The following is a 26948-nucleotide window of genomic DNA, read 5'->3' as shown; positions in this document are numbered from 1 at the left end:
AGGTGAATTAAACTAATTCAGAAGGTCAAAGGTGGAGCCCAATAATTTGTGGTTCTAACACGTTTCCAGGAAATGTGGCGGCTGCCAGTCTGGGGACCACAGTTTGAGAACCACTGTAAAAGGTAGCTGTCTTTTTGTTGCTTTGGAATATAAACTTTCTTAATGAGTTTAAAATACTGCTCTGGGCCTTGAAATGCCCTCAAATGTTTAATGCTAGTGTGTGTGTAAATTAGATAGGGCTCTGGTGTGAGGGGAGCCTAGAATCACCTAACAACTCCCTTCTGGAGTGGTTTTGATTAATGAATCTCGTATTCCCACTATTTATGATCCCCATGAATATTCATTCCACAAGGCACTATTAAAAGACACCGTTCTTGTCCTTAGAAGATAACCAGAGAGGATTGCACATCAGGCAGAGAGGCTGTCCCTGGTCTCCAGTCTCGAGGCTTCTGCCGCCCTCCACTGATGCCTCAGAACCGGCTGAGTTTCTCAAATGGCTTGAGAGAGCCCGGAAGGAACTGTGATAAAACTGGCTGGTGCACCCGAAAGGACCTCCTCCTCGCAGGTGGAGCGGCGACGCGGGGTCGAAGGGAAAGCCCGAGCCGGGGTCCCAAAGGTCGCCCGGACGGGCCCCGCCGGCACCGCCCTGTCCTACCCCAGAGGCGTTCCCGGCCGCGGCTGCGGCCCTAACGGGCTCCGGTGGCAGCCCGGCGCCCCGCCCCTCCCGGACCCGCCTCCGGCTCCATCTTGCTCCGGACCAGGTTGGGCCGTGACGCTGCTCCGCGGGGTCAGGTGAGGAACGGCGCCCCCTACCCTTGCAACCCCTCAGCCCCTCGGATACCTCGCCCCGCCCAGCTCCGTGGCCGGCCACCCGGGAGTGGGCGGGGCCCCGCCTGCGGCCTCGAACCGGCGCGGGGGACTGGGGGGAGGCTGGAGGGGCCTATAGGCCCCAGGGGTGGCCGGCGAGCCGGTGCGCGCATCTTGGGACCCGGGCTGCCTGGTGGGGACGTTCGGCCGGGGGTGCATTCGGGCGGGGTCGGCGAGGTGGCCAGACCACGGGAAGTCCTGTTCGTCAGTTGTCTCTGCCCCTCGTCTGTCCAGGGATCCTAGGGAGCAGTGAGGCCTCCGGCGCAGGCAGGTGGACCACAGGTGGAGGGACTGAGGCCAGAGGATGGGCCTGCTGAAGCGGCCCTCTAGGAGAGCTGAGTAGGAAAGCCAGTGAGCAGCTAAGTCCGACTAGATTTCTTGGTGACACAGCAAATTTAGGGAAACTTGGGGAATTTGTACTTTGCTTAGTGAGCCCTAGGACGAATGCGGAAGCCTGAAATTGTACACTGGCCCAGGTTTATAATTCTTGGAAACTATTGTAGGAAGTAGCATTCCAGATTTGATTCCTAGTTCCTAAACGGCAGCAAACCTATGCGGATATGAGCCTAACCTGGGTGAACTCTTCTTCAGAAGAAGATGGCTGATGTCCACTGTAAAGTGACAGAAATGAAAGGAAGTCGTCCAATTGCCTCTAAACTTCCTTAACTTCTGCCAGTTGGTGGGGAACTGATCTGATAAAGTAACCTGTCCTAATTAGATAATGAGTATAATGAGTTACCTACCAGTCAGGGAAGGGGTTTCAAGCACTAGATAAGGAGGTAGAACTACTGCAAACCGAAGCCTTTCAGTCCTCACTGGTGGTGACCTGCCTCCAGTTCTTTATCGAAGAGCCCTTGCTGACAGATTTAAATGGTCCTTCCCAATCAAGAGGCAGATTTTGGAAAATCCTAGTATCTACTGTTGGCCATCTTCATTCACCCTTCCTGTTTTGTTTCATTTGTTTCATAAATTTGGAACAGCTACCTCCTGTGTACCTGGGCATCATGCCATCTCTGAGACTTGCCTAGGGAGACCCAACCCTTTTAGTAGTTGACTCACTGGGTGGAGATGGTCTGGAGAACCAGGAATGCTTTTCTAGTCTTTTAAAAAGTAGTTGCTGACTAAGAATGTTGAAAAGGACGTAAAAGCTGTGGTTCACCAGTATAGTCTAATTGTTCTTTGGGCAAAGTTGAGTAGTTTGTTGAGTCACCCTTGGGTTTGTTTAAGCTTTGTACAAAAGCTTTTAAAATCTGAAATAGATGATACATGCATAATTCCAAAAGGTCTATCGCTACTTTGAAAAGTCTCCTTATGCTCTAGTTCTCCTCTCCGAGGTACTGTTTCCTACTTTGTTGAGTCTACTTTCAGGGATATTCTCTATATACAAATAACTGTATGTTTTACACATTTGGTTGCAGAATATCTATGCAGTTTTTCACGTTGCTTTTTTCCCACTTAATGTGACTTAGAGATGGTTTCTTATATGAATAAAAGGAGAGCTGCTCATGTTTTTTTATTCAACTGTTTCTTTTGTATTGGAGTATAGCCAGTTAACAATGTGATACTTTCAGGTAGACAGCAAAGGGACTCAGCCATACATATAAGAGAGCTGCTCATTTTTAATAGTTGCGTAACATTTTATTGTATGGCTTTCTGTAATCTGTTTTAGCTGTCCCTTATTAATGGTCTTTTAGGTTGTTTTTAATGTTTTATTTTAGCCACACTGTATGGCTTGTGGAATCTTAGTTGCCCGACTACGCCCTAGCAGTGAAAGTGCTGAATCTTAACCATTGGACTGCCAGGGAATTCCCTAACCTTTTTTTGTTACAAATAGTGCTGTAATGAATAGCTTTGTATGTATAATAATTTTGCATTTTTGTAAGTATTTTTATAAAGTACATCCTGGAAATGGCATTGCATTCTACTCTTTTAAATTATTATTCTTTAAAATATACCCAGATTCACTTTCTTAAAGTTGCATTGTTTTCTTATATGCAGATAGTGTTTATCTTCATTCTGTTCTGACACTCTTGTTGGCATAATTCCTCTAGAACCCTTTAAGGTAAGACTTAATGTAGTAGTTTTAGACTGTAGAAATAGGACTTTGTCACTGGAACAGTTCCTGAGATTCAGAAATTTAAATAACTTATGTAGTCTTTGGTGCTATAACACTTGTCTTTAAAATTATTATTAATTTCTCCCATAAATTATTTTCAGACTTTTTCTTTGGAACCTGACCTCTTTTACCCTTGGTCCCTCTGACTGTTCTTAGAGGGTATTGCTTCTCCTTTATTCCTTTTATCAACTGGGCTTGGAGAAGAAGGGAAAAAAAAATGATTTAACATCCTTTGCATCCAGGTCTTTGGATCCCAGATGACTGGTTCAGAACTGTCTGAATCAGTATTCTTATTATCTTTCTTAATAATTTTAACTTCCGCTAGATATATGCCCACTCATTTTCAATTTAGCAAGTTTTTAGCTTCTGCACTGTGCTATGTCATAAGGGACTCAATAATAATTTAAATTTATTTTCTAATTTTCCTGTACTATATATTCAAAAGGCAGGCTACTTCCCCCTGCCCCTCTCATCTCTTTATCAGCACCTAGAACAGTGCTTGTTACATTATGGGTTTTGTAAATGTTGAACTGGATTTGTTTGGGATCTTTTTTATTTTAACTGGAGTATAGATTTACACTATTGTGTATATCAGTGTTAGTTTCAGGCGTATAGCAAAGTGAATCACTTATACATATATCCACTCTAGATTCTTTTCCCATGTAACCCATTACAGAGAATTGAGTAAAGTTCCCTATGCTAAACAGTAGGTCTTTATTTGTCATCTATTTTATATATATTAGTATGTATATATCATTGTTTGGGGTCTTGATAAAAGAAAAATACAAATCATTTATAGCTGTACTGGGGAGAAGAGCCAAAACACATATTGATAAACTTGCCAAATTAAATGGTAGATTCAGAAATGCCTAAATATTCTGATATCAAAATATTGCTCACAGACCAGCAGCAACAGCATCACCGGGAAGGGTAGTTAGAAATACATAAGCTCGGGCCCCATCTCAGAACTACTGAGTCAGCCTGCCTGATAGGCTCTTTCTTTCAGAAGATGTGATTTGATTTAGATTGTGACAATGTATATCTTCAAAGGTCTTATTCCTTATATGAAATTACAGAGGACATTTCTTATTGTTGTTACAGAATGTCATACCCAGGCTATCCGCCCACAGGCTACCCACCTTTCCCTGGATATCCCGTAAGTATTGCCACTTAGGATACTAAAATAGCTCATGTCCTGGGAACAGGTGTTGCATAGGACCAGCCAACCCATGACAGATGTTACAAATATGCTAGAGCAGCAGTCATAAATTCAAACAGCCAGAAGTACTGAGTAGAGTACGTGAGTGAAGGCAGGGTTGTGGAGGAACTACAAAGACTTGTGTCACCTATGGAAAAGCACCTGTTAGTCCTCTTCAGCCTGATGTGTCCATACAGGGAGGTTGATTCAATGTTGCTGGATATTCTATTTCTTTAAGTAAAGCTTAAATATAAATAAAATCTAGATTTTATATGAAACTGCCCATTTTTTTAAATTGGGAAATGCATATTTTAAAATGTTAAATACTGTATGATTCAATACAACACGTATGTAAACTAAATCCATCCTATGAGTCACTGGTTTTTAACCTGTGTGTTGGATGTTTAAATTAAGAAGGGCTTGACTCAGAGAACGCAAATTGCAGTGGATTAGAAGGCCCTGGATTTGTAGTTCTGAGACTTTTAGTATTCTGAGTACATGTTATAAATGTGCTACCAAGTTCTACTTTGCTGTTGACCTGTACTGTTCCGAGGACTAACCTCATAGCTGAGGTTAGTGTATTTCCGTTTTATGCTCATAAGTATGTAGGGCTTCTTTGTAATTCTGGGTAAATAGAAAGAGGGGCCTATATGGATTAGTGACAATATGTGTACCTGTGTGTAAAGTGAATATATAGTTCTCCTGAATTTGTCATAAGAGAAATGAAATTTGTAACTATGTTCCCAGGTCCCTATATACTAAACTGGACTCTGGCAACCATTTCTGTCAGTATAGGCTAATGCTAAAACAGACAATCTCAACATCCCGATGGCTCAACACAATAAAAACCTATTTCTTGCTTACTCCAGTCTCCTAGAAGTCAGTGGTGGGGATGATGGGGGAAGTGTGTGGTAGGGAGCTAAGAGACCTTGTTCCATTTCATCCTGTGGGTTTTCAGGCTCCTTCTATCCTCTGTTGCCTTAGTATATTGACTCTACCATCCTCTAGTGCTTTGGAGTCCTCCACTGGATTCTTTGCTTCCAGCTGGCAGATGAAGGAAATGAGAGAGGAAGAGACATCTTAGAGGATTGGGCAGGAAGTCATGGGGACCAGGCTGGAAGTGGTGTACATTACTTCTGTCCACTGTCCTTTACCAGTATTCAGTCATATCCTGGGAAATGTAGTCTCTGTGGCCTGGAAAAAAGTTTAGTGAACGTGTAACAGTCTCTTTGGGCTTTTTCCCAGGTGGCTCAGTGGTAAAGAATCCACCTACCAAGCAGGAGAAGTGGGTTCAATCCCTGGGTCAGGAAGATTCCCCTGGAGAATGAAATGGCGACTGATTCTAGTATTGTTACCTGGGAAGTCCCACGGACGAGGAGCCTGGCAGCTACAGTCCATGGGGTCTCAAAGAGTTGGACACGACTTAGTGACTAAACAACAACAGTCTCTTCAGACTTAGACATTGTATGATCTGAATTGAGGTCCCAAATGTCACACCTAGTATGTGCTCAGGTCACTTTTTTATTCTTTCTGTTATACACAGGTCCAGGTGTATTACAAGAAAGCCATGAATTCTTCTCTTTAGGGTAGAGAGGCAGATCTTTCCCGTATTTCCAGGTGCTAGGAGAATGAAGAAACTATACTGAGCTTTGCTAGTTGTTCATGAAGCCTTGAGGTGTTTTGTTTTTTTTTTTAGCCTTGAGGTTTGAAAAGAGACACTCCCAAATAGAGAAACAGACTCTTCTTGCCTAACACACGTAGATTTACATAAAACTGAATTCTGACAGGTATCCTGACAAACTACTATACTGATAAACTAATATGAGATATCAGGACTTCTAATGGGCTTTTTAATATGTAAAAGAATAAGCTAGATCTTAACAGTTATCTCTGTTTTCTTAGCTAGGTTCTGTTTCTCAATGATCACAGTCATTTGAAAACTTTTCTGGTTTTTCAGCCTACGGGTCAGGAGTCATCTTTCCCCCCTCCTGGTCAGTATCCTTATCCTAGTGGTTTCCCTCCGATGGGAGGAGGTGCCTACCCACCAGCACCAAGTAGTGGCTACCCAGGAGCTGGAGGCTACCCTGCCCCTGGTGGCTATCCAGCCCCTGGAGGCTATCCTGGTGCCCCACAGCCAGGCGGAGCTCCATCCTATCCTGGAGGTGAGTCGTGGGTTGTGGAAGTAGTGTAACACTTCTTTTCTTGTCTCTTTAATCCTTTTTGTTCCTGCTTGTTTTGTATGAAATCAGAGTTTTTCTTAGCCTGCTTTCTACCTTAGATAGTAAGGACTTAGCTGGCAAGGTAGAGGAATAAAGATTCTGAGGAGGCATGAAAGCTGGAGAATTCTCAGGAGCGATCTCCAAAATTCTGTGGGAATTAGAATAAATCTCATGGTCATAAAGGACTAATGGTTCACTTGATAATTTGTAATCTTAAGAACTGATTGAGACATTTGGTTTTAGCATGATTGTGACCTTAGGACAGCTCTCGCCACAAGATGTAAAAAAAAAAAAGAAAGAAAAAACTTAGCACTTTTATATTGTAAGTCATTAGGGCAAACGAAAGAAGTAACATTTTTTTAATGTATTTTTTAATGGGGAAGGAGTTGTTGAGAAGTTGAATTTAGACCAAAGGGACTGCTACTGTAGCATTATAGATTATTTCTTTTATTATTTGTAAAGTTTTCACTTCGATCATGAGACCTGTCACTATAGTTTATTTTTCTCTCTTCTTCCAGGCCAAGGGTTTGGAGCCCCACCAGGTGGAGCAGGCTTTCCTGGCTATCCACAGCCACCTACACAGTCTTATGGGGGTGGCCCAGCACAGGTCCCACTGCCTGGTAGGTATCAACTGTCCAGAAAAGCACAATGGCTTGATATTTTGAATTTTTCAGTTGCCATTGAAAGAACTTAGTTTGTGTTTGGGATCATCTTTAGTAAATGTTTATACTAAATACTTATTAGGTACTATCTGGTTTCATGAAAATGTATTAACCTGATAAAAAAGGTTTAATCATAAGATGGAAAGAAGGACCAGTTTTTTTCAATTAAAAAAAATTATCTCTCCTGAAGCCAAAAAAAAACGAAACCTTTAGGAATTTCTCTGTCATTCGTGTAACACGAAGGGAATGAGCCCAGAACCATGTGCTGCCATCCTTTCCAAACAGAATCAGAATTTAATCTGGTTCAACTATTTTGTTCTTCTTTTTAAAGTATTATTTTTAAAGAAATTGTGTTAAATTGTTTTAAAGAAATTACAACATGGAATATTTTTAAAGGTCCTTGTGACCAAAGTTGTTTTTTGATTCAGTATATCATGATACTTAAAAATTATTCTAGTGAATAACATAAGTGTGAGTGTTCTCATATGTTTCCATATTCGTAATAAATCAGTGCTGTTTTGAAAAAATAAATCAGTTAATACCTTTTGCTGTATTTTTTCTTAATATATAGGTGGTTTTCCTGGGGGAGCGATGCCTTCTCAGTATCCTGGAGGACAATCTCCTTACCCTAGTCAGGTATTTTTGGTTCCTGTCTTTTAAATTAAGTCTGCTAAAGAAGGGCCCTACGCCTTTATTGATCTTAGAGATTTCCTTGAAGCAGGGAAGATGGTCTCTAAGAGACACTTAAGACTTTAATCTTTGCTTCTGATAGACTGCATGCGCTTTGGTCCACCCGTGTCCTGATGACTTTGATAAGACAAACATAGGTCCCTTCTCTCAGGTGATGACACCCATACTCTTTTTTCCATAGAGATTCAGTCATTAGATTGGATTCTTGGCATTGGTTTTAGTTCTTTTTCCTCCTCCCTTGCTGGCAGTATAACTATGAACTCAGGTGGCTGGGTGATTGATATTTCTAGCCGTGTTTTATGAAGTATGGTTTTATTTTCCATTTTTGCCTTTATAACTTTCCACTCTTCTTTCAGATCAATACAGAATCCTTTCCTTCCTATCCTGTTTTCTCTCCTGTTTCTTGGGATTATAGCAGTGAAGTGAGTAAGGTTTTCTGATGTTCACTAATCACTCAGTCCCCTAAACGTGCCTTCATTTGTTTCTAATTTCTTGTGTATTTGTCTCTCACCACTTCCTCGAGGGCTCACGATAGCTATTTTATCTTCATGTCCCTGTAGTGCTTGGCAGGCCCTTTAAGCATGATAGTGATTAATGTCTGTTAAATTGATTTTTCAGTAGTCTCAGAAGGTCTCCCATATATCAAATCCTTGCCCCATTTCAGTATAGCTCCTTACTTTAATATTAAGTTTTATTCTTTAATTGACTTGTTAATTCCTTTATACCCTATGCAGGTTATTAGGAACATAAGCAGTTTTATGTTTACTTTATCTTGATTTTCTCATTTCATACTGTCTATTCATAAAAGTCTAGCGTTTTTAAGCTTTTTCTTCAGCTGGGTTGGGAAAGGGATTACAGTATTGGAAGAGAAACAATTTAGCCATTTTCTGGCTTACTTTCCTGATTTGAGGTATTTGAGCTCCAGAGAGATTAAGGAACTTGTCCCGGGCCACACAGCTAGTGAATGACAAAGCTGAGACTAGATCCTAGCTCTTCTGCTTTTCAGAACAGCAGTCTCTTTGTTAAAATATGCTACTTTACTGATAGAGTAAATGATATTCCTTGAAAGCCCATAGTAAATTGCTTTCACTTCTTTTTTTAAAAAATCGTTGAAAGTTGATTGTTAATCATATTATAAATCTGTAGCTATTCTAAACATTTGTTATGAGAATTTTTAGTTTAGTTTAAGCATGCATATACTTTTAAAGACATCATTTTATGACTGAATATAAAAGATTTTTAAACATAAAAACACTTAAAGTAAAATACACGTATACCTGCAGCTTATCTTGTGTAACAATTACTACCTTAAACTAAAACCAGGCAGTTAACAGAGCAGTAGATTTTGGAAGAGCTTTTAGATGGAGATGGAATAGACTACCTCGTGAGCTCCCTGTCACTGAAAATCCGCTGGTGGAGGTTGGTTGCTGTGTGTGTGACTTGGTTGAGCAGTTCAGGCAAGTGACCTCTCTTGATTGATCCAGTTCTAATTCTATGGCACTTTTTCAGCAAGAAGGTTGGAATCAAATGGGTGTCAAAGGGTGGAAGTCTTGGTGGCTGATAGTATGGGCTTTGCGTGCTGGGAAATCCTCTGCAGTTAGAGATTTGACCTCAAAAACATGGACCCTGATTTCTTTTGAGTTCAAAATAATGCCTGCAGGATGATAGTATTCTCGATGACAAGAGACACTTCAAACTTAGACTTTGAACAAAGAATAAAACAAAGCCATTTTTCCCTCCAGATGAAAAATGGAATAGGTTTTTGTTGTTGTTTTTGTTTTTAGAAACAAGATGACAAAATGCGAGTCATCAAACAGTACCTGATGGGAGTTGGTTTCTCTTTCTACCTAGTTCAGTGTATTTTAAACAGAACCTTCTGCCCTGCTTAGGATTTTAGTCACAATGGTTACATCAAAGGAAACTTTCATAGTTTTTGATGCATTAAGCCTCATGTAAAGGCAATATGTTGAAAAAATTTTTCAACTTGAATATATGCTACAAGTAGAATATTTTTAGTTTTCCTTAAAACCACAATACAAATATTTCTTGTTAGTTCTTTGCTTACATTGCTAGCTTAGAAACTAGTGACAGATGATTGTTAGGCTTATTGGTAGGAAAAAATGTATAGATGAGTGGGAGGAATTACAGACTGTAAAAGTGTTTGCTGAAAGATGGTCTGGTCTGCTTCTCCCCAAACACTTTGTCCCCACTGCTGCTGCTAAGTCGCTTCAGTCGTGTCCGACTCTGTGCGACCCCGTAGACGGCAGCCCACCAGGCTCCCCCGTCCCTGGGATTCTCCAGGCAAGAACACTGCAGTGGGTTGCCATTTCCTTCTCCAATGCATGAAAGTGAAAAGGGAAACTGAAGTCGCTCAGTCGTGTCTGACTCTAGCGACCCCATGGACTGCAGCCCACCAGGCTCCTCCGTCCATGGGATTTTCCAGGCTAGCATATTGCTGTATTCAATGGGTATAACTTGAAATACAGTTTCAGTTGCCTACATAGCAGCTGAATAATTTTATATTTTGAAACGATGTTGATTTCATCTTTAAATGATACTTTAGAAATACTTGGTTAAATAAAATATATTATTAAAATTAATTTTTAAAAAATGTGGTGGGATATCATCTTGTCTCATCTCATCTCTCTTAAGCCCTGATTTGAGTCTTTTAAGAAAACTAATAAACTGTTTCATAACTTTGTATTCAGAATTTTTAAACTTAATTTTGTAATAATTTCAAACATTGAAAAGTTGTAAAAATTATATATGGTTTAGTTACTAAGTGTGTCTGACTTTTTGCGACCCCATGAATCGTATGCAGCCTGCCAGGCTCCTCTGTCCATGGGATTTTTCCAGGCAAGAATACTGGAGTGGGTTGCCATTTCCCCCTCCAGGGGATCTTCTGACCCAGGGATCAAACCCAGGTCTCCTGCATTGCAGGCGGATTCTTTACTGACTGAGCCAATTCCTATATACATACCCTCTACTCAGATTCCCCAAATATTAACTTCTTACATAAATACAGTGATCAAGAATTAATGTTTTAATGACACTATTACTCCACCTTTAGACCTTATTCAGATTTCATTAACTGTCCCAGTAATGTCCTTTCGGCTCAGGATCAAATCCAGGATTAAACACTGCGTTTGTTGCCATGTCTCTTCAGTTTCCTTTAATATGAAATAGTTCTTCAGTCCTTGTTGTTCATCACCTTGACACGTTGGAAGAGTACTACCAGTTATTTTGTAAAATATTCCTTTATTTGGGTTTGTCTGATAAGTCCCTCTGAGTAAATCTAGGTCATGCCTTTCTAACAGGAATACCACAGAAGTGATGCTGTGCCCCTAGTGCCTCTTACCAGGAGGCACTTACTGTTGATGTGCCCTCTTCCTGGTGATAATTGGTGTTGATCATTTGTTTCAGATGATGTCTGCTAGGTTTTCTGCTGTAATGTTACAAAGTATACACATTATACTTTTACCCACTAATTTTAGCATCAAATTAGTGATTCTTGCCTGAAACACTTATTACTGTGGTCTTTGTCATTGGTGATTTTTAAATTTCTTCATAGATTGGTGTTTAAAAAATGTATCCATTGTTTTGCTTTTTGGTTTATCCTTAAAAAATTGATGAATAACTCCAAGAGTCTCTAGTCATCAATTTCATTTTTTGTGCTTTTCTTGTTGTAAGATGTTTTATTTTATGTCTAATAATCAGAGCCTATACTGAAAATGAAGAGAGATTACCAAAATTACATTGCTTGTTTGAAATCTCACTGGGCAACTCCGACTCTGCCTCCCTAAAGCCATTATTATATTCTTTAAATAAAACACTGCCACTCATCTCACACTGCTCAGGGATCAATCTCTTTTCCCCCCTATTCTCCCTTGAAGGAAACCAAGGCATAGAAAGATTGTGACTAACTTCACAAGCTTGACTGTCTTGTTTCCTGAAAGTTTGGCGTCTTGCTGTCTTTTGGCAGGAGAAGGATGGTCTGTATCTGTTCCGCCACAAAAATAAATATTCTTGTCCTGAAATCTCAGCACTGGCTTTCTTGCCTAAGAGTGATGATTGGAGAAGTCTTAAGTTGTTGTCTTATTAGCAGAGAAACCTGAGTTGGGAGGGATTTTTTTTTTTAAGCTAGTGTTTCTAGTATTAAAGATGTTGAACATTTTTTCGTACTGTTTTTCTCCCAGTTTTATTGAAACCCAATTGAAATAGAACATTGTGTTAGTTTTAGGTATGTAACATGTTGATTTGGTATATGTATATATTGGAGAAGGAAATGGCACCCCACTCCAGTGTTCTTGCCTGGAGAATCCCAGGGACCGGGGAGCCTGGTGGGCTGCTGTCTATGGGGTCGCACAGAGTCGGACACGACTGAAGTGACTTAGCATAGCATAGCATAGTATATATTGTGAAAGGATTAGATTACCACAACAACTGACTTGGATTTTATGCCTCTTGTTCTTAGCCTGCTCCGATGACTCAGGGAACTCATGGAACAATCCGACCCGCTGCCAATTTTGATGCCATGAGAGATGCTGAAGTTCTTCGTAAAGCAATGAAGGGTTTTGGTAAGGAAAACGTATTTTTGTCTTATTTATAGTAAGTTCAAGTGTTTGGATATAAAGTAAAAATAAGGTTTATATCACAAAACCAAGTTTATATGTGAGCCTGTGTGCACACGCCTCAATTTAATCTAGCACCAGCCACCTTGTAATCGAAAAAATGTCCTCAGCGAGCACCCCACAGAGACCTCATCCTTATTTAGACATGTGTGGTTCTTTCAGGTACAGACGAGCAGGCAATTATAGATGTTGTGGCCAGTCGTTCCAATGACCAAAGGCAAAAAATTAAAGCAGCTTTTAAGACCATGTATGGCAAGGTATGTTTTGTTTTGTTTCATTTTCTTTTTAGGACTCAGCAAGAACAGTGGCCTGTAGGCCCTGAATTCTGTCAAGTTGGATACTACATTTTTATTAGTACTGATAAGTATAAAGTAGAGATAGCTAGACTTCAGAGACCCCAGAAGAGGTGTATTCAATATTTATTTCTCTTAAAAGCCTTTCCAATTCTAGAGTAGTCCTTGATCTCATAATCATACCCATTTACTATGTCTGATAGGTGACACACGTTCAGTAGAAAGTAGATTATGACCATAATCATAATCAGTACCTTGGTTCTCAGTCTTCTCCTTGAAGTGGGATTCAAGGACTTCTTATGTGGCCGTTGCTTATTCTTGGCCTGTGGCATCATCTTTCACTTCTCTCCCTCCTTGTAAACATATCCTGTTTTACAATTTTATAGAACCTCTTGCCATTCCCTGCACACATGCTTCTGTGGTTGATATATGTTGTTTTCTTGTCCTGGAATACCTTTTCTTCTTTTGCTGCGTGGCAGACAAGCTCTCCAGAATTTGGCTTGTTTAAGCTACTTTGTGAAGTTTCTCTCATTGCTTGTTCCACTGTGATCTCATAGCACTTTGTAAAACCTCTACTGTAACTAATCTCAGTGCCCACTCCCTAAAAACTGTGAGCTGCCCTAGGGCAAACCATGTCATATTCATCTTTGTGTTTATAGTACCAAGGACAGGAACAATAACAGATAGCCACATAAATATTTGTTGAGTGGATGATCAGTGACTAAATCCAGCAAGGTTCTATGGCTGACAGGTGCCATGGCTTCTTAAATATAAAGGGCAAGAGTGGGTAGCATTGGTTTGTCATTCAGATAGGAATCCTAAAAGTTTTCTGACATTCTCTGGATCCAATTAACTTTTCTCAGAGTGGGAGTAGAGGCCCACTGACCTGATTCATCTTTTCTACTCTGCTTTCCCTCTCTGCCCAACCCAGAGTCCACTTCCTTACTCTTAAGGCTCCTTAAGCGACACAAGGTCTAGATTTCCCTTAGGGTTCAACATCAGACTCATTTTTCTCACAAAAATATTTTTTGTTTTATGAATTTCTTTAGTTCACATGTAGTCTGTGCTTTCTTGTCCTAAATTTTCTCATGTATCACTTTTGAGTTAAAACTAAATTCCCAGACTATTTTCCTTACCCACCGCCACTTTTTGTTTGGACTTCTTATTAGTAAAAACCCTGTCCTCTAGCCAGCTGTGGAGTCTTTGGTCCCACATTCTTCTTTCTCAGTCAGTCAGTGAATATTGTTTCAGTGCCTGTGTATGCCAGGCACTGCGTTGTCCTGGCAACTGGTTATTGCTTGTCTTGTTGATCTAATCTGTAAAAAGGCTCTTTAGAAATGTGTCTTCTATCTCCTTTTTTTCTTTCCATTTACACTGTCACCACTCAAACCCAAACCTTTATTACTCCTTATCTAAATATTCCAGCAGGCTAAATTTCATATATATCTTTGGTCATTATAATCCATACTGCCTGTTGTTTTCTTATATAAAAATTTTCAGTGACTCCTCCCAGCATGCAGAATCAAATCCATGTTCTTTAGCTTGGTATTCAACGTAATAATCCAAGAATATAGTTACAACTTTGTTTTTATTAATGTCTAAAAACATTATTCGTAACAAAATTGGTTGTCTTATTGTCCCATTGAAAAAATTTTGCTCATTCTTGTGTCTATACTAAGTAATTCTCAACCTGAGCAGAATATCATAATTTCTTTCCAAATTTAAAAACACATGCAGAATCTCTGAGTATTCATTCTTGACATAATTTTTTTTTTTTAGAAAAATTCTGCAGATTATTTTAATGCATATAGCCAAGGCTAGGAACAACTTTTCTGTTCTTGTTTGTGTCCCTCCTCCTTACCTGAAATATCTTTCTCCTTTCTCTTTGCTAATTTTTACATACTCTTCAATACCTTCACTAAAATTTTCTCTGAAGCTCTCAGCCCACTTTAACTTTTCCTACTTCAACTTATTTCTGTGCTGCTTATTCATCTGGTGCTGGAGAACAGGCTGCTTTATTTTAGTTTTTAGATGTTTGTCTTTTCTTCTCAAATAAGAACACAATGATGATGATTTCTGCTTCCTCATAAAACAAGAACAGTTTTTTATACTAAGAAAATACGTGTTTATCATTTTGTTAATTTGAACTATTCTTTGTTTCCGATTCCTCTTTTTTGGTACCTGGTATAGTGGCGGAACTACAATAAGTTTATTATTAAGTATTTATTAATAGAACAACTAAAATATATCTTCTTGAATATAATAAGCTTAAATACTTAATTCTGTAGTGTATGATATTCTGAACAGAAATTGAGGTTTTCTTAAAGTAGTTCAATTCCATTTTTCTCGTATTTCCCTTAAAAATTTTAAGCAAAACAAAATTTGGAGAGCTCATATACTGAATTTGTGTTTGTTATGTAACAGGATTTAATCAAAGATCTTAAATCAGAGTTAAGTGGAAATATGGAAGAACTGATCCTTGCCCTGTTCATGCCATCTACGTATTATGATGCCTGGAGTTTACGGAATGCGATGAAGGTACTATATGGCATTTACTTTGAGTATTTTATCCTATTTCAAATGTAAAACCCCATAAATTATGCAGTTCTGAGTTTACAGTGACAGGTAAACCAATACATTATTTTATACCATCTGAATATATAGAGCTTTTCAGTCTGGAGGCCAAAGTTATGTTTGGTAGAACATTAAGATTTAATAACTTCCAGAAATTTGCTTTTTGTTTGTAATTCTCTCTCATTCTCCCTTCATTTCACATAGGGAGCAGGAACTCAGGAACGTGTGTTGATTGAAATTTTGTGCACAAGAACAAACCAGGAAATCCGAGAAATAGTCAGATGTTATCAATCAGAATTTGGACGAGACCTTGAAAAGGACATTAGGTCAGATACTTCAGGGCACTTTGAACGTTTACTTGTATCCATGTGCCAGGTGAGTATTGAATTCAGTGTCTGAGTGTTGGTGGAGGGAACATTCTTTACTGCCTACTGCCAGTGGGCATTCTTTATTCCTTTTAATATCTAGCCCCCGTGGAATCTTGACATCTTTAAGAGGGACAACAGAGAATCATCTGTATGGGTTTCTTTGTTTCTGTATTGAAAATTATTTCTGTAAATCTGGTTGTTGTAAGGAGTCAGCAATTAACCACATGAAGGTTGTATGAAATCAGAAATCAACTTGAGGCTCTGTGTCTTAGAATGAAGCTGCATCTGTATTTTTAAGGTTAGCATTGTTCTGCCAGTTAATTGGGACCATCGGCTGAAGATATGCAGGTCTGCCATGCGAGTGCAATAAGAGTGAGACAGAAATGCAGAAAACATGTCAGCATCCACTGAAACACTGTGCTTAAGTACCGTCCTTGTTCTGATTCCCTAGATGTGCTGGCAGAGTTGCAGAAAATTCTCCAAATAGGGTATATGTAATGATACTATAAATAATCAGGGTATATTTGAAAGAGATGATGCAAAAGACTAGCACACTGATTCGGTATCAGGAGTTACTGGCTCTCCTGCTAGTGCACAAGGTTGGACAGTCTTGAAGATTCTAAAAGTAGACAGGCTCTCAGAGCAAAGGGATGTAGTTGCAGAAAAGGCAGTGTGCCAGAGCGTGTGGGTATGGAAGTGAGAAAACAAAGCAAATGGTGGGAGGACATTGAATTTACCTCAACCAGTAACAGAGCAGGAGGGTAGGTTAGCAGGAAAAGAAAATCAGAAACAGAGTTAATGCTAAAAAACGAGTATTCAGACTTTAATGAGGTGCTGAATGTCTCTTTATGCAGGGTTCAGGGCCCAACCATTTTACAAAATAAAGAGCCCTTGTCCTGGAAGTGGCTTTCTAGGACAATGGGACCATATTGTGTGCTTGAAGCCAAAGGCAGTCATCTGGGGAGTTGTTGTTGAGCTCCTATTGCCTGTGCTGTATTCAGCCCATTTAGAATAGGCTTCTATACATTGCTTGTGCCAATGCTCTTCAGACAACAGTTCCTCAACCTTCAAGGAACACATCTCCATTCTGTTCCTCAGACAGACACTAAGACTCTAGAGGGCGACCTTTTCCTTGTTTGGGTTTGTGTTTCTGTTTTAGAGAGAAACCAACTACCCAAGTATAAGCTTTACTCTTATTCAGGCCCAGAGCTTCCTCTCTCCCTCCCTCCCCGATCCCATCCCAGGGAAGAGTTTGGTCTATAAATTGATACAGCCTGTCAGTACTTGTGTTATTTATAGCTTCTTCTTAAAGTCTCACGCATCATTTTTATGCATACATTCATAATAAATACTTACATATTAAGATTACACTTGGATGAATGAAAGGAAGTTCACGGAGCCTCTATATTATATGCTTCCTCATTTGGCTTAACTTCCTTGGAGGGAAGGGCCTTGTCTTGTCTTGTGGCCCCACCACATAGCACATCCTGTTGGTTCTGTTCCTCTGGAGAACCCTGACTAATACGGCCTGATACAAAATAAGTGCTCCATACCTTTCAGGTACATGGTGAATATAAAGTGGAACTCAGTATAATGCTGATCTTAAATCCCAGCTAAGCAGAACCATACTTTGTTCATTTGAGTGGTAGTTCTTATCTCCTAGGAGACCAGGTCCTCAAAGCATGGCTTAGGAGTCGCTTCATCATGAGAAATCTAAAGTTACTTCAGACCTTGGAGTTCAGGGATATCCAGCTTCTGGGACGTCTCAGTGCGTCTCTCCCCAAGCTAGACGAGAGACAGTGCTCACTGGCTCAGAACTTGGACTGATGGAAGGAGACCTTATCACCAGAGAAGCGAAAAGTGAAATTCCTTTGATGGCCGAGGGATTTCTCCCAGAGGGTAGAAGTGGCTGCATTGTTAGTGTTCAGGACTTGCTGGATCATGAGTCTGTGTGTGTGGCCACAGCCTCTGGAGGTGCTATAGTTTGCAGTTTCAATACATACCAGTCTCTTTCTCCTGGCCCAGTTACCACCCTTCAAAGCACCTCCTCAGAGAAGCTTTCCTGGACTCTCCTGGGCCATTTGTCATTCCCTGCTCTGAGCCTGCATTTAATTCCCAGAGATTTTGGTTGTAGCCCTACTCACTCTTTGGAGACATCTTTTATCTCCTTCATGGGAGGAATGGAGTAGTGATAATCATTTCCAATCTCTGTGGTTTGTATCATACCTAGACTTTCAATACCTGCTACTGGAGAAATGTTTATTGAATAAAAACAAAAAAACCCTGCAGCTTGTAAACCAAGGATCAAACCCAAAAGAGTGATTTATTTAAGAATCCCTGTCTCTTTAGTCTATCGAGAAAGCTTTTTAAACTGAATATCAGTAAAATTTTCTATACCTTCAAAAGTAAAATGTCTGTGTAATTTTTTATGGAAACGTTTTCTAATTTAGCTCTCAAAGCCCTGTAAAACCTCTCGTTTTAATATAACCTCATCAAACCATGATCTACATTATAAAATCCATAGTTGGCAATGTAATAAAATATTAGTTACACTAGTATAGTTTCTTTGGAAATGAAAGATAAGCGTGACAAACTTTATGCATTAATTTTTAGTAAATTGTCCTTTTAAATTCAAAAATGACCAGATTGGAAAACCTTGTTTTAAAAATAAGACTTGTATCACTTTCTTCTAACTCCTGCATTCCTTTTTTTGCAGGGAAATCGTGATGAGAACCAGAATGTTAACCACCAACTGGCTCAGGAAGATGCTCAGCGTCTCTACCAGGCTGGTGAGGGGAGACTAGGGACAGATGAATCTTGCTTTAACATGATTCTTGCCACAAGAAGCTTTCCTCAACTGAAAGCTACCATGGAGGCCTATTCCAGGGTATGAGCTTTTCTTTTGAAGATTTTGCTTCTATTTTAAGGTGTCAAAATATTTCAACCCCTATACTTTTTTGTCTACAGATGGCTAATCGAGATTTGTTAAACAGTGTCAGCCGTGAGTTTTCCGGAAATGTTGAAAGCGGTTTAAAGACCATCTGTAAGACACTTTTCCTGTTTTCGTGATTTGCTTTGTTTTGTTTGTAAATGAGTGAGGCTTTGAATAGTTGTTCCCATTAAAAGGTGATTCTTAGTATAGCCTCCCTGGAGTCTGCTTAGGCAGAGACAAGATAATCCTATGTTTTTATATGCAGTTCCCTATGAATGGTTGGTGGTGTGATCAAATAGGATTGTTTTGGAATTATTTGGTCGTTATTTTCTATGCCCTTCTTGAGGACTATACAAAAGTATATAACGGATTGTAGCATTTCCATTAAGGTAAATGGGAAAGCCCTAAGGAAACTAGAGAGTGCCACCACACAAAGCATCATTTTGAGCCCCCAAATGCCTTTCAAGTATTTAGCCAAATGAGACTCTTTTCCATTTGAAATTAAAAACCCAATTTTTGGTCCTGACGTCCAGAAGCTTAATGAAATGGAAATTTTGTTCTCATGGAGAATATAAGACTAAAGAGAATATTAGTAACACATTGGTATTAGCAATTGAATATCTTATAAATACTACTATTGTAATTGTAGCTAACACAGTAATGTACAGTTAGTCCATCTCTGTGAAAGGTAGAGCCTTTGCTAACTTAATTTTCCTATTATCATTCTCAAGTCTGTGTTTTCTTATTTATATTGGAATCTGTCTTACATCCTTCTTTCAGTCAAATGATACATTTGACATCTAGAATTCAGATTTTAGTCATTATTCCGTTTAGTTAGGTATTACCAGGGTACAGTTGCTACACATTTTCTCATGTTAAGGGGGGAAAATGTTAAGAATTTTAAGTGACTGCATCTGTGGAGAGAAAATGGGATTTACTGGCCAGAGGGAATCTTGTAGAATTGAAGGTAGACTATCTGATGCAGCTGGAAAGAAAGATGGATGCTGAGAAAAATCAAGGGGGAGAGCACTCTACAACTCACCTAAGATTTCTGAGATAATTACATAGGAAATGATCAAAAGCAGCTGGAAGTGATAGATGAAGCTGGTGTGTGGACATCTTTGTCATGATTTCACGTCTGAAGCCTCTCTCACTTTCAGTGCAGTGTGCCCTGAACCGCCCTGCCTTCTTTGCTGAGAGGCTCTACTATTCTATGAAAGGCGCCGGCACAGATGACTCCACCCTGGTCAGGATTGTGGTCACTCGAAGTGAGGTGAGGCGCTTACTTTCTGTCTGATCTTCACTTGATTTTGAATATTGATTCTTTTTTCTTAGCAATATTAAACACAATTTTTCTTCTAGTTTTATTGAGATGTAATTGACATACCTCACTGTATAAATTTAAAGTGTGCCGCATAGAAATTTGACTTACATACATCAGGAAGTGATTATCACAGTAAGTTTAATGAACATCCATCATCTTACAAAATATGAGATTAAAGGAAAACATTTTTCCTTGTGATGAGAACTTTTAGGATTTACTGTCTATACATAAAGCAGTGTTAATTATATTTATCACATTGTATATTACACCCCTAGTAACTTATCTTATAATGGGAAGTTTGTGCCTTTTGATTGTCTTTCTCCAATCTGCCCCCCTCAATCCGCTACCTCTAGTAACAAATCTTATTATCTTTTTGTTTGAGTTTGTTCATTTTTGAAGTGTATTTGCCTACAGTACTCTGCTGGTTTCTGTTATAAAGCATTGTGATTTTACATTTCTATACATTTTAAAAGGATTCCCGTGAAAAGTCTAATTATGACATATCACCATACAAAAATACTACTTAGTTATTGCCTGTACTCCCCACTCATTCACACTCTTCACTCATTTACTTTGCAGCTGGCAGTTTGTACCTCTTACTCTTTCACCCATTTCCTTCCCACCCCCAACCCCCTCCCTTCTGGCAGCTACCTGTTTGCTCTTTGTGTCTATGACTGTGTTTTGTTATATTTGTTCATTTGTTTTTTCAGATTCCACATGTAAGTGAAATCATGCAGTATTTGTCTTTCTCTGTCTCACTTAGAATGTTAATTTCTTAAAAGTTCCTCCGTTGGTTGTCAGTCCATGAGTGACGTTAAGAAAGAGCTCTCTTTCATTGTTGGCGGAGGTTGTATAAAGCATAGTGTTCACCTTTTTCCTGCTGTGAGAGACTTGCTTTAGTGAAACAGACTGCCAGGAAATTCAAGAAGAGTTTATCTTTTGGGTTTCATTTTGCTTATGTAAAAAAGTGGATGAGGGAATTCCCTGGTGGTCTAGTGGTTAGGGTTTGGCACTTTCACTGCCAGGTTCAGCACTCAGGGATTGAGATCCTGCAAGCGTGAGGCGCTGCCAAAAAAAAATCAACAGGAAGCTGTATGAAAGACCTATGTAGATCAACCCTATTGGACATAGAAATTCTTAAAATTTAGCATGCACTGTATAATAAAATAACTTAAAGTTTTATCTTTATCTTTTTACTTAAATATAGCCTCAAATGTATTCCTTTCTTTGACTTAGTATATTTAGTAGACTTTTTTTAATTGAAAGAAGCATATACTACGAAATTATATGAAAGAAGGTAAATCATTTTTTAAAAGACAACTATAATACAATATTTGGAAAAACTTTGTTGTGTCTTTGTTTTTAGATTTAAATTTTCTAAGCAGGATCTCTTTTTCTTTATAATAAAATACACATAACACAAAAGTACCATTTTAATCACTTTTAAGTGTATAGTTCCGTGACATTAAGTACATTCCCATTGTTGTACAACCATCACCACCAGAACTTTTTCAACTTAAAAAAACTGAAAATCTATATTCATTAAACAATAATTCACCATTTTTTTGCTTCCCAACTCCTAGCAGCCACCATTCTATTTTCTATCTTATGTATTGCAATATTTGACTACTCTAGCTAATTTATATAAGTGGAATCATAAAGTATTTGTCCATTTTAACATTTTTAGGGTTCATCCACATTGTAGCATGTGTAAGAATTTCCTTCTTTTCTAAGGCTGAATGATATTCCATTGTATGTATACATCATGTTCATGTCTGACTCTTTGCAACCCCAGGAACTATAGCCCACCAGGCTCCTCTGTCCATGGGATTTTCCAGGCAAGAATACTGGAGTGGGCTGCCATTTCCTTCTCCAGGGAATGTATACACTACCTTTAGTTTATCCTTTCATCCGTCAATGGACACTTGGGTTGCTTCCACCCTTTGACTGTTGTGAATAATGCTGCTTTTAACATGGGTGTACAAATATTTGAGCCTGTTTTTCACTTTTGTGGATACTCAGAAGTGCAATGGTTGTGTCATGTGGTAATTCTATTTTTATTTATTTGAGTAATTACTATACTGTTTTCCAGTGGCTGCACCATTTTACATTCCTACCAGCAGTGAACAGGGATTCCAACTTCTCTGCATCCTGGCCAACACTTTGTTAGTGCTGGTAGAAATGCTAGCTATAAAATGTCAGTCCTTTGGTGTTTTTTCCCCTCTGCTTTGGTTATACTTAGGATCTTTTCACTATTAAAGAACAATTTAATAAATTATCAGTTTTCTTTAACTTTTTTCTAATATTACAAATATCGTGTCTTGCATGCAGATTGATCTTGTCCAGATAAAACAGATGTTCAGTCAGATGTATCAGAAGACGCTGGGCACAATGATTGCAAGTGACACGAGTGGAGATTACCGAAAGCTTCTTCTGGCCATTGTGGGCCAGTAGGAGAGATTTTTATAAATGAATGAAGCTATTCAAAGCTTATCTTCAAAGCAATGACTGACCTGCATGCAGCAACATCAACCCTCACCTAACCAAAAGAGCTTTTACTAAGGACCGTGTCAGGGTATTGTGCTTGGTTTGCACATGTGGTTATTGCCTTAATTCCAATGTTCTTTTTTTCTCTATGTACAATCAAGTAAAGCCATATCACAATGATGAAGTAATAATGCAATGTTTGTAAAGCATAATTCTCACTGCTCTTATTCTAAATAGGACACCGAATTGAGTAAAAGTCACAACAGTTTCAAATTCTGTGTGATAATATTGAATAAATTTTAATAAATAATATTGAACATTAGATAAACCCTTTGCTTTCCATTGGACAGTTATAGTTGGTAGTATGTCAAAATTGTATTACTTTTTAAAACAAATTCCGCTGTTTTGACCTAAAAGAGTAATTTGCATCTTACTTCACATAAATCAGTATTCTATATTCATAAACGTTGAACTTCCCACATAGAAAATAGTTTAGTATTGGCTGTAGCAGCTTTTTAAAAAGAGATTATATGTTTATATGCCTAAAATATATAGCCTACTTTTATGTCTACTAAGACTGCCTATAGATCTTTATTGGCCCTTGATTTAAAAAAAAATTATAAAATACTTTTAGTTGCAGTTTAATCATGATTCAAGAAAATGAAGCTTGACACATAAAAGGTGCCAAATTAATAAATAAATGAAACTTAAATCATCTTCCTGGGAGATTGAATATTAGTTCTTTGGAGAAGTCGTTCAGGAACTCAGTGCTATAGCAGTGTGATTTCAAACCTGGGTTTATTCCCAGTACTGAGCAATTGCTTATTATGTTGAGCATTACAATAGGTAGTTAGGGAAAGTACAAAGGAAGGAGGTTTGTAATCTAGTGGGTGATCTAAACAAAACTTAGGATACAAGGATATTGTTACATTATAAATTCTTCTGAGAATAATAACCCTATTTGTTCTTTTTGTTGAACTCCCTGGCACAAAGCAGGTATTTAATATATATATGGTGAATGATTGTAGTAAAAATTGAGGGAAAGAAGAGTAAATATCAGTTATAATTCAATGAACAGTTGTTTGGGGGTAAGTGCCAAGGGACATACATGCAAGGTGGTATAAGACACAACCTGACTCTTAGAGAGAGAGGCCTATGTACAAGTGTAGTGTGAGGCGAAAGCAAGATACACTGGTAGAAGGGTAACAGGCCAAGGTAGATTTCTGACATAGATTTTGGAAAAATAACTAACAGCAATAGGATTTGGTAAAGGAAAAGGGGTATAAGTTATTAAAGGAAGAAAATTTGTGAGGAATATATTTTTAAACTTTTAAAGATTGATATATATCATACCATTCATCCTTTTAAACTGTACAATTTAGTGGGTTTTTAGGATATTCACACACTTGTGCAACAGTCACCACAATCAATTTTTGAATATTTTCATCACCCAAAAAGAGAACTTAACACCCATCAGCAGTCAAGCCGTCTTTCCTTTCTTCCTGCCTGTCCCCTGGCAGTCACTAATCTACTTTCTGTCTCTATGGATTTCCCTCTTGGGGGCTTTACGTATGAATGGAATTACACAGTGTGTGGCCCTTTGTGTCTGGCTTCTTTTAATCAACGTACTGTTTTTAAGGTTCACCTGTGTTGTAGCATGAATCAATACTTCATTCTGTTTATGGCTGAATAATCCATTGTTTGGATCTACATTTTGCTTGTCCATTTATCAATTGATGGACATTTGGGTTGTTTTCACCTGTTTACCATTATGAATAAGGCTGCTATGAATATTCACGCACAAACTTTTCTATGGACACAAGTTTTCAATGCTCTTGGCTATAATAATAGGAGTGGAATTGCTGGCAGTAGTATCTTTATGTTTAACTTTTTGAGGATCTGCCAAACTATTTTCCAAAGCAGCTGTACCACTTTACAGTCCTACCATCAGTGAATGAGGCTCCCAGTGTCTTCATTCTTCCCGACACTATCATTGTCTCTTTGATTCTAACCATCCTAGTGGATGTAAAGTGGCATCTCATTGCAGTTTTGATTTGCATTTCCCTAATAACTAATGAATATATTTTCTTGATTGGCCATATTTTCTTGATTGTCCATTTGCATATCTTCTTTGGGAAAATATTAAAATGCCTGTTTTTAAACTGGGTTACTGAGAATTCCCTGGCAATCCAGTGGTTAGGACTCCATGCTGCTGCTGCTAGAGGCCCAGGTTTGATCCCCTGTTTGGGGAACTAAGATCCCACAAGCCACATGGTCCCAAAAAAGATTACGATGTGTGTAAGGCAGGATAGTTATCTCAACACAAATACAGTCGCAATCTTCACTTGGGAAAAAATCCAGGGAGAAACGTCTTACTCAACAGTTACATGTTTTTATATTTGAGAACTTTTATGACTTATAACACTAACTTTAAAAGCATTTTTCTCAATTTTTATAATTTTAACATGTTTATTAGCAGAAATGCAATTTATTTTTAAAATTAGACTCTGGTGACTATCCATGGAAAGTAATGTGTGAGTGTGTGTATAGTTTAATAATTTGTTTTGAAATAATTTCAAATGTATAGAAAAGTTGCCAGGACAGTACAAAGAACTCCCATGTCCTCTTTACCTAGATTCTCATACAGTTAACATTTTATTGGTTCATTACTTACTCTGAGTGTGTGTGTGCGTGCATATGTCTTTTGTTATTGGTCTTTATTTGAACTGTTGGTGGGTTGAGAGAGCAAACTGCAGTCATGCTGTCTCATCACTCCTAAACACTCCAGTGGGTGTTTTCCCCTGAACAGGGTCACTCTTCTACATAATGGCAAATAATCTTCCACATCAGTAAATCAATATTGGTACAATACTACCACCCAATCTAGTAAGCCTATTCAAATTTTGCCCACTATCCCAACAATGTCTCTTCATTTCTGGGTCAACATCCTATACAGAAATACGTACTGCATTTAGTTGTGTATTTTCAGACTCCTTTAATCTGGAAGAGTTGCCAGTCTTTTGTAGCTTTACAGTTTTATTAAAAGGTACAAGCTTTTATTATAGGATGGCTTACAACCTGGGTCCTTTGTCTGTAGGAATACCACAAAATGATGCTTTGCTTTTCTCAGTGAGTCTCATCAGGAGGCATAAAATGTAGACTCGTCCCCACACTGGTGATGTTAACCTTGATCACTTGATCATGCTGGCTTCTTAAATTCACTGTTTTTCCCTTTGTAATTGATTAGTATTCCAAAATCATGCCAGTAAACTACTCCTTATCAAATCTCCACATACCAGCCTTAGCACTGAAGACTCCTGTCTAAATCATCCACTCCTATAGTTGGTGCCAAGTGGTAATTCTCTATTTCAATCATTTCCTCTCCATTATTGGATTGGCATTCAACTGCTATAAAGAGCTTTCCTTTCTCTTCATTATATCAATGTGAACTTGTGTATTCCTATCTTATTCAACAGATTGTAATCCATTATTATTGTTTACTTTGATGTTCAAATTGTCTGATCTGGCCAGTAGCCCCCCTCAAGTGGCTCCTAACAGTGTAACATTTTAAAGTATGTATACTGCTAAGATTCATACACACGGTGAATAGCTATAGTTCATTCATTTCGACTGCTTTGTAATATGCGATTTTTTAAATATATTATCAGTGTATTCATCCTCTCTTCCTTTGGGTTGTTTCCAGGTTTTTGCTATTGTATTTTGCCTTTCCAACTCTGAGGTAATGCTGAATTTCAAATGTATTAAATTTTTCCATTAACATCATATACTTGGGAGTCTGTTTATTGTGTAAATATTGCGCACTAGAAGCAGAGTGGTTTTGCATTCTTCCCAACAATGTGTGAGGCACTTATTTTGCAAATATTGTCTTAGCTGCATTTTTCACGGAGAAAGACTTAAATCATCTGTTTTCAAAATCGTTTAATAAAGATTTTTATCTTTAAATAAATTTCCTTTTGGTTTGCCTATTTATGGAGGGTTATTGAAAGAAAGGAAATGGCAACCCACTCCAGTACTCTTGCCTGGAAAATCCCATGGACGGAGAAGCCTGCAGGCTACAGTCCGTGGGGTCGCGAAGAGTCGGACACGACCTTCGTGTGTGAAATACACGAATTTCAATAGTGAAATTAAACTTTCACTATTGAAAGAAAGGAGTCAAGAAAGCAAACTCGAAAGTGGAAAACTTTGTACTTAGCCAACACCCTGGGTAAGGGAAAGTGGCATCTACGAAAATACGAAACCCCAGCTAGACACGGAGGTCGTGGCTCAGGAGCAAGGTTTCCAGGGCGCACGCGCAGAATCTCACCTGGCGCCCCCATCCTTCTTTCTTCCCCCGGACAATGTTATCGCGAGTCTTGGGATCAAGTCTTGGGATCAACTTGTGGCGATTGCGGAGGCAAAGTTATCGCGAGAAGTAATTGGTTGCTATAGTTGCGAAAAACGCTTCTGCGGCTGTTCGGTAAGACTGATAGTACTCCTTAGAAAATCATCTCTTTTCGGGCTCACCACTCCAACCCTGTGGCCACACCGCGTTACCTTAGTCTCTTCTCCTTCAGCTTAACCCACAGG

General features: G+C 38.7%; 2 protein-coding genes across 5 annotated transcripts in view; both read left to right on the top strand.

The window, feature by feature from the left end:
* Positions 1–659: 659 nt before the first annotated feature.
* On the top strand, positions 660–26146 carry ANXA7 (annexin A7). Of its 4 annotated transcripts, XM_027530687.1 has the most exons (15): positions 688–792; positions 2866–2929; positions 4085–4139; positions 6139–6343; positions 6919–7020; positions 7634–7698; positions 8109–8174; positions 12227–12329; positions 12546–12640; positions 15101–15214; positions 15455–15625; positions 18335–18505; positions 18586–18661; positions 19711–19823; positions 22206–26146. In XM_027530687.1, the coding sequence occupies exons 3-15, from the start codon at positions 4086–4088 to the stop codon at positions 22326–22328; spliced, it is 1458 nt and encodes a 485-aa protein (XP_027386488.1). In that variant the 5' UTR covers positions 688–792; positions 2866–2929; position 4085; the 3' UTR covers positions 22329–26146. The 4 variants fall into 4 exon arrangements, with proteins under 4 accessions (XP_027386490.1, XP_027386488.1, XP_027386489.1 ...); XM_027530689.1 differs by lacking the exon at positions 8109–8174 and having other exon boundaries at positions 660–792; XM_027530688.1 differs by lacking the exon at positions 2866–2929 and having other exon boundaries at positions 690–792; positions 22206–22678.
* Positions 26147–26388: 242 nt separating this feature from the next.
* The window catches only part of CFAP70 (cilia and flagella associated protein 70), an 83440-nt gene continuing 82880 nt past the window's right edge, over positions 26389–26948 (top strand). The window contains exon 1 of the mRNA XM_027530681.1: positions 26389–26838. The gene's annotated coding sequence lies outside the window, so the exon portion shown is untranslated. The remainder of the gene's footprint in view (positions 26839–26948) is intronic.

The sequence above is a fragment of the Bos indicus x Bos taurus genome, chromosome 28, assembly GCF_003369695.1.
Source record: "Bos indicus x Bos taurus breed Angus x Brahman F1 hybrid chromosome 28, Bos_hybrid_MaternalHap_v2.0, whole genome shotgun sequence".
NCBI classification, from domain to species: domain Eukaryota; kingdom Metazoa; phylum Chordata; class Mammalia; order Artiodactyla; family Bovidae; genus Bos; species Bos indicus x Bos taurus.
Note: the sequence above shows the minus strand (reverse complement) of the source record. Positions and strands in the feature narration are given on the sequence as shown.